Below are 9,344 nucleotides of genomic sequence, written 5' to 3' on the forward strand. Positions count from 1 at the left end.
TTCTTCTATTTTATTCCTTATAAACTGTAAATTTCCTTGTCTAGAACTTTCATACATATTTACCTTGTCTCTGACAACAGAATACCCAGTGTACAGACATGTTAGCCTATCACTTGGAATATCCCAGAAACAGCTGTAAGACTTAAATTTACCCTCATTGAATTATTCTACATGACCTGAGATATTCGTCTTACTTCGTTTTTTGTTGCCCTTTTCCCCCTTATATATCATCATCATCGTTTAACGCATATATATATATATATATATATATAGATGTGGCCCAAAAGTCACTGAGGAGTTGCAATCATTGATAATTCTTTTATTTTTTTACCTTTTTCTTTACTTTTCAGGGATTTTATGGACTAGAACCTGGAAATTAATTATGAAAAAACACGGCACTGCACAACACACCCAAGTGGTGAAATTGTTCTATCAAAATCAGGGGTCTGTTATTCAAACCCAGAAAGCACCAAAGAGAATTGCATCCCATAAAGCCTTATTTCTTTGAGAACAATGATGGGAATGCTGTCACTGTGACTGGTGAGCAATACAGGTCCATGATCAAGAACTTTTTTGCGCCCAGCCATTCAAAACAGGCCCGATATGTGGTTCCAGCAAGATAGGGCAACTGCTCATACCGCAAGAAAGACAATACAGTTGTTGAGGCAATGTTTTGGAGAAAGAATCATCTCTTGCTACTGTGACATCAACTGGCCATCACATTCCCCAGACTTGACCAATCCTGATTTCTTCTTGTTGGGGCACTTCAAGGAGAAAGTTTATGTTAACAAACCAGAAATCCTTAGAACAATTGAAGGAAAATATCACTAGAGAGATCAGGGAACTGAACCCTGAAACCCTTAGAACTGTCATGGAACATATTTTGGAAAGGGTATGAATGTGTGAAACTGAAAATGTGTGAAGCTATTTAAAAGATGTCATTTTCCATACATAATGCAGAGGTATAATGAAAAAGGAGTAATGCAAATTAATCTTCACTATCTCCTCTATATTGAATTCAAATTTCATACACCTATTTGTAAAAATAAGGGAGTTATTAAAAATTAAAACCCTTCAGCAACTTTTGGGCCACCCTGTAAATATTTATACATACACACACACACACATACATATATATATATATGATGATGATGATGATATGAACAAAAATTAAAGCCCTCAATTTTAATTAGAGTATGTAATATGTAAGAATACAATACATACAGTTTCATTATTAATGATGCATAGCAAGTTTCACAGCATTATATAATATATGTTGTTCCACTTCAACATCTGTATTTACAACTAAAACCAAGATTTCTGTGATAAGTAAAGATGTTGAATCTGAACAAGAGCTATTACATAACATTGTATGTGTGTGTGTGTATATGTGTGTGTGTGTTAAATAGTCAAAAATTAGTGGTGTTTGCTAGATTAACATTTTAAATTCAAATTATAATCAGTCTATTGTATCCTATCAATAGTCCATACTACCCCATCAATATACAACTCTTCAAACAAGCCTTGGATTCTATTCACAGTTAATTTTGCAACACCATAATGCTTTCCGCTGTGCATTTAAGTGAATAGATGTTAAGGTTTGCAAGTTTCTCAATGATCAGTGTCTGATAAAGAAAACAATTTAAAAGGTTCAGATCTTAAGACAAGCTCTTTTGTAATATGGCAGAAGACTGAATCTCTACAGTACAGTCATTTCTATGGTAATTCTTAGAAACATAATAATCTTTCCCATAGAAAAGTTGTTATAAGCCACAGTATATAAGCCAAAACCAACAGCTAACTTGCAAGGTAAACAAGACTTAAGCTGTATATCATCATTGAGCACTGAGTGATATGATTCCAGATGAGGAATTAACTATGATAGGAAAGATCATTTTTTAAAAATAAATTTGAAAAATCTAGATGACATATATCTATAATGCTCTACAATCAAAGTTTTATATGCTTTATACAACCATTTGTATGTTTCTGGTTATTGGTCATGTCAAACTTGGTCCAAAGTAAATCAAATTCTCTTTGAAAATTTTGTACAATATCTGAATCATTGGTTATCAGTACATTCTCCAGGTTACCATTGATGGCACTGAAAGTCCAGTTAAAGGAACCATGAATTACAATTTTTCGGTCAATAACTGTGAATTTATGATGCATGAATGACGATGAGTGGTCAGTACGTACTGGAATATCTGAAAGTAAAAAAATAAATACATTAAGTACACAATAAAAATTTCAAAACATAAAATACAAATGGTATCCTTGAGTAGCTCTGAGATAAGCTGTTTTTTACACCAATGCTATACATGTACAATACTATACACCTACAGAGAATGTACAATACTATACATCTATTCAGTGATTCTTTCTTCACTACTTTAGCAAGTATGGTGAAATGTATGTTTTGCTAATAAGATCAAAAGAAAACAGAAATTGTTGAGAGTTGTCTCTTGCAGTTGCTAGAAAAATTAAAACTGTGTAGTAAGGCTTGTGCTGAGTTTTGAAACCACTTACTCAGATCCCCAGTTTAGAACCATGGCCCAACTATGTTGCTATAAAAGGCAAAGCCAGTCATGAGAAATTAACTGTGTCACCATAAAAAGCATTAACGACTATGTAAATATAATTCAACCTACCAGATCAACTGGATCAACTAAATAAATGGCAGATGTGAAAATAAGTTTGTAAATTTTCTAGGAGTTTGACTCTCTGAGTGGTTGGCGTTAGGAAGGGCATCCAGCTGTAGAAACTCTGCCAAATTAGATTGGAGCCTGGTGTTGCCATCCGGTTTCACCAGTCCTCAGTCAAATCGTCCAACCCATGCTAGCATGGAAAGCGGACGTTAAACGACGATGATGATGTTACAAAAAGCTGGGATATTGAACTGCTGAACAGAACCCCAGGTGCTACACAAAGCTGTCAGTGAGTTCTGTGATAAAGTGTTAGTACTCTTTCTATTTATTCTGTCTTTAATAACTCTGAATAATTTTCAAATAAATAACTAAAATATTTAATAGAATAAAAGCTTTTAACTATCACATTCACCCTCTCATGTATATTGTTTTATTCAAATAACTGTTGTATATATGTAAATGCAAATGTTCTGGGTAATAAAAATTATGGAAACTTATAAAAATATTAGCATGGTCATTCTCACCTTCACATACAGCCTTTATAATATTGTGTACTACCAATGATGAATTAATTAAAAAAACACACTAAAATCTCAAGTCATAATTATTTTTAATTAGCTTTTTAATGATTAGCATTAAATACATTAATACTACCTTAACAATTGTTTTTCACAAGAATAGTGTCTGAGTAATTTCTTTCATTGATTTATTGTATAAATACCACTTATTGTATTTATACCACTTATAAATACCACTTATCCACTTCAATTACATCATAGCAGTCATATTTAAAAAAAAAAAAAAGCACAGTAGAAATAACTATTTAATACCATAGCACATTATCGTTATCATCATCAGTTAATGTCTGTTTTCCATGCCATAATAGATTGAATGGTTCAACAGGTGTTAGCAGGTCAGAGGACTGTTCCAACGTCTGCTTTGGCATGGTTTCTATGGCTTGATACCCTTCCTAACTTCATTCATACGTAACACATGACCATACCAGCACAGTCGCCTCTCTTGCACACCATATTTGATGCTTCTTATGCCCAACTTTTCTCTCAGGGCATTTACACTCTGTCGTGTATGCACACTGACATTACACATCCAGCGGCTCATACTAGCTTCATTTCTTTCAAGCCTATGCATGTCCTCAGCATTCATGGCCCATGTTTCACTGCCGTGCAGCATGGCAGTGAGCAAGAAGCCCTTAGTTGCCAGCAGAGGTAGGAGTTCCTTGAACTTTGCCCAGGCTAGTCTTACTCTAGTCGCTATACTCTCAGAGCAACCACCCCAACTACAGACTTGGTCGTCTAGGTAGCGGAAGCTATTTACTACTTCTAGTTTCTCCTCCTGGCATATGATGGAATCTGTTTTCTGTACATCTTCAGTGTTTATTGCCCCAGTGCATCTGCCACACACAAAAGCTATTTTCCCAGTTAACATTCCTTTGATGTTGCTGCACCTTTTATGTGTGCATAGCTTACACCGGGTACATTGTATGGAGTTTCTATCCATGCCTTTTCTGCAGATAGAGCAGGGCCATCTACCTGAAGGGGGTTGTGATCTGACAGCCTTCCTACTTACTAAGACTTTGGTTTTTGCTACGTTAACCCTAAGGCCCTTCGATTCTAGACCTTGCTTCCACACCCTAAACTTCGTCTCCAGTTCTGGCAGTGACTCGGCTATTAGAGCAAGATCATCAGCATAGAGGAGCTCCCAGGGGCATCCTGTCTTGAATTCCTCTGTTATTGCCTAGAGGACTATAATGAATAAGAGGGAGCTGGAGACTGATCCTTGGTGAACCCCTACTTCTACTTGGAATTCTTCACTATACTCGTTGCCAACCCTCACCTTACTGACAGCATCCCTGTACAGCTCTTACCAGCCACTCATCTATCTCCAGTTTCCACATTGGCCACCAGATAAGGGATCGAGAGATCCTGTCAAAGGTTTTCTCCAAGTCAACAAAAGCCAAGTACAGAGGTTTATCTTTGGCTTGGTATTTCTCCTGCAGTTGCCTTATCAGAAATATAACATCAGTGGTGCTTCTGCCTGGCACAAAACCAAATTGCATCTCATCTAGGCTAACTCTCTCCCTAATTAGTTGGGTTATGACCCTCTCTGTAACTTTCATCACCTGATCCAATAATTTGATACCCCTGTAGTTATTTCTATCTGAAGCATCACCTTTCCTCTTGTAGTAGTTGACTATGGTGCTGCTACACCAGCCATTGGGTATGATTCCTTCATGAACTACCTGATTTACGATGTGGGTAACAAGACCATAACCTTCACTGTCTGATATTTTAAGCATCCCAGTGGTGATTCCTGATGGGCCAGGTGCTTTCCCTATCTTCATATCCTTAATTGCTTTATCTACCTGGGTACTGTCGATTCAGATAGCTGGTCCCTCAATTAGGTCAACCTTTGGCAGACTCGCCTCCTCCCATTCATTCTCCACATTCAGTCTTTCATAATGGCTTTTCCAAGCCTCTTTCTTTGCAGAATCATTAAACGCAAGGGCACCATCATCCATGCGGACACATTTCTTTCCACTGACATCACAGTTTTCTCTCACACACTGTCTTGCAATCTGAAATACTTCAGTTCTTTGGTCCTCACGTTGCTGAACACTGACAAACTTCTTTTCTGCTACTCCCTTGGCTATATATACCCAAATTTTCACACTGTACTTCAATCTTCCACCCTGTACTCCACAGAGCCATATGCACACTCCTGTACTACACCTCATGCAGATATCCAGATGACCAACTGCACCCAGCATGACACATCCAGATTTTTACATCATATCCCACACATAAACAACCAAACTTCTGCACTGTACCCTACACATCATTCCCTATAGTTGTACCCCACACATCATTCCCTATAGTTGTACCCCACACATCATTCCCTATAGTTGTACCCCACACATCATTCCCAGACCTCCATACTGTTGCACTCTTCACAAGATAGATTTCCATTGATTACCCTACCCAAGTATGCACTAATAAAAAAAAAAAAACCTGCAGTGTGTGACGCTTAACTAACACTGAAATACACTGCAACTGGAGTAGATTTAAGCATACATCTGTTCCATATGTTTGTTAAAGCAAAAATAATAATAACTATGATGCCAGTGAAGCATTCATTCCAGACACGGGCAACATTTTTCATGAAGCAAGATACACTACTTCAAGGTTATTTTTCATTAAATCTGCAATTCAGAAAGTCATGCTAGCCACAGGCTATCTCTAATCCCTCTATTATACTTTAGCCACTCATAAACTGGGACAAAACCACTTCCATCAATACTACTACTCCTCAAGGGGTCTTTGTTTTGTAAGTTACCTGGTGACCCCCACTGGTGCTGGTGCCACACTCAGTGTACTCTGAAAAGTGGTCAGCATTAGGAAGTGCATCCAGCCATAGAAACATTGCCAAAGAAGACAATAGAGCTTGGTGCAATCCTCTGATTTGCCAACTCCTATCAAATCGCCCAACACATGGAAAATAGACTGATGATAATGATGATGATGAAAATTACAACAGAAAATTTTCCGATAAAATTAAGAAGACTAACAATAACGTTCTTCTGAAACGGTTTCACTTCGCTCATTAAACTCCCGCCAATTAGACATTTACTAATTATTTCTGTTAAATAAATCAAAAGGCATATGGAAACTGACGAAGATTCCAACTGTAAATAATATTATACAGCACAATCCAAACAAGATTGAAACAAACCAGTGTTATGTCTATCCGCTCGCACGAACTGCTAAAAATAGCAGTTAAATCATTACCAGATAACACACCAACATCTTAGAAAAGGACCCGTGAGATATGGTCCCGAATTCTTTACACATAAGGAAAAGACGTGATAGTTACAGATGGAATGCTTTTGATTTTTGGTATGCTGCATAGGGCTGACCTAGGGCTTAACAACAACACTTGAAATCACTTTCCAGACCAGGTTTAGATATTGTGAGGAAAAGAGATAAGGGAGAAGAGAAAGAGTGTGAGGAGGGGGACAGAGAAAGATGCAGCCAATCTCAAGGTAAATAATCATAATACTGGACGACCGAGAAACAGATCGATGCTTTCCTGCCATATCAATCAACAACATAATTACAAAACAGTCGTGGGTGGCTGCATTATTATAATGCGATAATAAAATTTATCACTCGGAGCAAATTAAGTTCGGGGGAATATATTTTTTTCCATTTATTTGAGACTGAACATAAAAATCCATTCGTTTTAAACCAATAAATTCTTTAAGCTATTTTAGTTGAATTACTAGCTGAAAGGTCAAAAGGTCATACAGGACAAGTAAATCGATCTAGAAGGACAATGTCAACAAATCAATAAATGTTATTCGAAAAGCCTCAATGATATAAAATCCATACAGTTGAAGTAGTGGATAGGCCATATTATTCTGTAAAGAAGGGATCGAAGAAAATATAGGGATGTCATGAACAATAAAGAATGGAAATGGTGGGAAAATAATAAAGAATAGAACTCAGAGAAAAGAGACGTAGAAAGAGGTAAAATGAAAAGTAATTAAATACAGGGATAGATATAACGATTTCATTTTGGATGACGTGGGTGGTTGATTCGATAATTTTAATCACTTCATATATGTTAAGTTTCAGCATCATCAAAAAACAAAATCCAACGAGGTAGTCTATACATGGTTGTCGATAAGCCTTGGATAAGCTCTAACCTAAGTATTTCAAGTATGACTATCCCTTTCCTGCAGTATATCTAGGACTACATTATCCAGTCTGACCTTCCCTTTAAAAGGAGGACGGGTGTAAATTAAAAGAATAACTAGCTGCTATTTTTAAAGGGTTGTGCGACCATGCAGCGGCTCAAGCCAAATCTCCCTTAAATTACACCCTACCCTCTTAGAAAAGGGAGGCTACATTGAGCTATGTAGCCCAAGATATACAAAAAGACGGAATGGTCACGGTTGGAACTGTTTAGTTGATTAGCTAAACAATAACAACGACAAAAACGCCTAAGTCACCTGATGAGTTAATACCAACTTTTCTGAAAATCTGTAGACAATTTTGGAAGATGTACAGTATAGGAACATGTGGTGTTCATACTTTTCTTCGGAGCATAAGCGGTTTAAAGCGAAACTGGAAATCTAGTCACGATTATTTAGGGTAATAACTGGGAGACAAAATCCATTATACCATACATAATAAAATAAAGATAATTGTATGTCTACTTACTGTTTGCTCTAAGTCGGTCTACTTGAGATTCACCGTCAGTTTTTTCATCATCAGTTATCACCTGAATACAGACACCTCTCTTACTCATGGCAATTAAAATATCTACAAGATCCTTGTAAGTTATGTGAAAAACACAGACACATATATATTTTTTAGCTGCACATAGACGTCGATAGATTTCACTTAAGGAAGTTTTGTAATGGGACAAAGAACAGTCAGCGCGTACACAACCAGATTCCAGTAGAAAGTTGTTCTTACACGCAATGTGTTTATCGGGAAACATAAGAACTTCAGTGAAAATTTCATCTTCATCTTCAGAACCATCGTCGCTCCGGCGGCTTTTTCGCAGCTTCTTCACTCCATAACCGTAGAGTTTGTAAGCAGTTCCAATGATCAAACCAGATGATATTAAACCCACCATAAAGGAAACAAGTGTCGGTATAATTTTTGATGGCAACATGATGGCAATGTCACAGAGGATTGCGTTAAGTTACATGTGACCAGGAGGAAATGAGTGAAAATATATTATGTGGATATAAAAACATTTGTGAGTGTGTCCAAATAGCTTAATACGTGCGTGCCGTCATGGTAGATTAATCCATAAATTTACTTCGCCGTGTTATGGACCAAAATCAAATTAGCCATCATCTGAGGAATCGGCTTCACACGAGGAAATCACACTCCTTCAGTTTCCATTCGCTTCACGGTGACTAACTAGGCGGTGCGAACTAAAAACTGTCGCTTATCTTATAAAGCACCGGGATGGCAATCAACTGGGATTAAAAATTCGTAGTTTGATAAATATTTTAGACTGTCACAGTTTCTAATCTTCAAATGTATAAAAAAATCTTATTTCCTGTTAGATAATGAGAAATTGAAAATTGTTAAATAAAATTAAGCTTTAAAACTGGAAAGTAAATTAATTTAAATTTTATTTTGAAAATATGATTGTAATGATTAGATTATCGATATCTAACATAATTGTATTGTTACGATTAAAACATTACAAAGCATTATGAAAGGTGTTTTTTTATTAACCTAGACTATGTAAGTTACCTCAAAGATAGTGTAATTCGTTTGAATTACATGAAATGGAAAGATTTCCTCCCGTCCCCTCCCCCTATTTTCTCGCAAATAATTGAGTTTTCTTTTTTAATTTTTTCCCCCAAAACCCACGTTTTCGGATACAGAGATTCCGGAAAATTGTCAAAAATCCGTATTTTGAATTTTCCACTGCCTCAACTCCCTTCCACCCCCAATTTCTTCATTTTTCACTGTTTTCCGAATCCGTAACCCTAAGATCCAAACCCTAATCCTAACCCTAAAACCATAACCCTAAAACCCTAACCCTAGCCCTAACCCTAAAACCCTAACCCTAAGGCCGTAACCCTAACCCTAACCCAAATCCTAAAACCCTAACCCTAAAACTCTAACCCTAAGTAGAAAAATGTTT

General features: G+C 36.7%; 1 protein-coding gene across 1 annotated transcript; it reads right to left on the reverse strand.

Annotated features, from left to right (window-relative positions):
* Positions 1-332: 332 nt before the first annotated feature.
* Positions 333-8,631, reverse strand: LOC106874085 (uncharacterized). The gene is made up of 2 exons (XM_014921682.2): positions 7,892-8,631; positions 333-2,207 (listed from the first exon to the last, which is right to left on the reverse strand). Exons 1-2 carry the CDS (start codon positions 8,349-8,351, stop codon positions 1,951-1,953), a joined length of 717 nt encoding a protein of 238 aa, XP_014777168.1. The 5' UTR covers positions 8,352-8,631; the 3' UTR covers positions 333-1,950.
* Positions 8,632-9,344: the final 713 nt, after the last annotated feature.

This window comes from Octopus bimaculoides, chromosome 2, assembly GCF_001194135.2.
Source record: "Octopus bimaculoides isolate UCB-OBI-ISO-001 chromosome 2, ASM119413v2, whole genome shotgun sequence".
In the NCBI taxonomy this organism is placed as follows: Eukaryota; Metazoa; Mollusca; class Cephalopoda; order Octopoda; family Octopodidae; genus Octopus; species Octopus bimaculoides.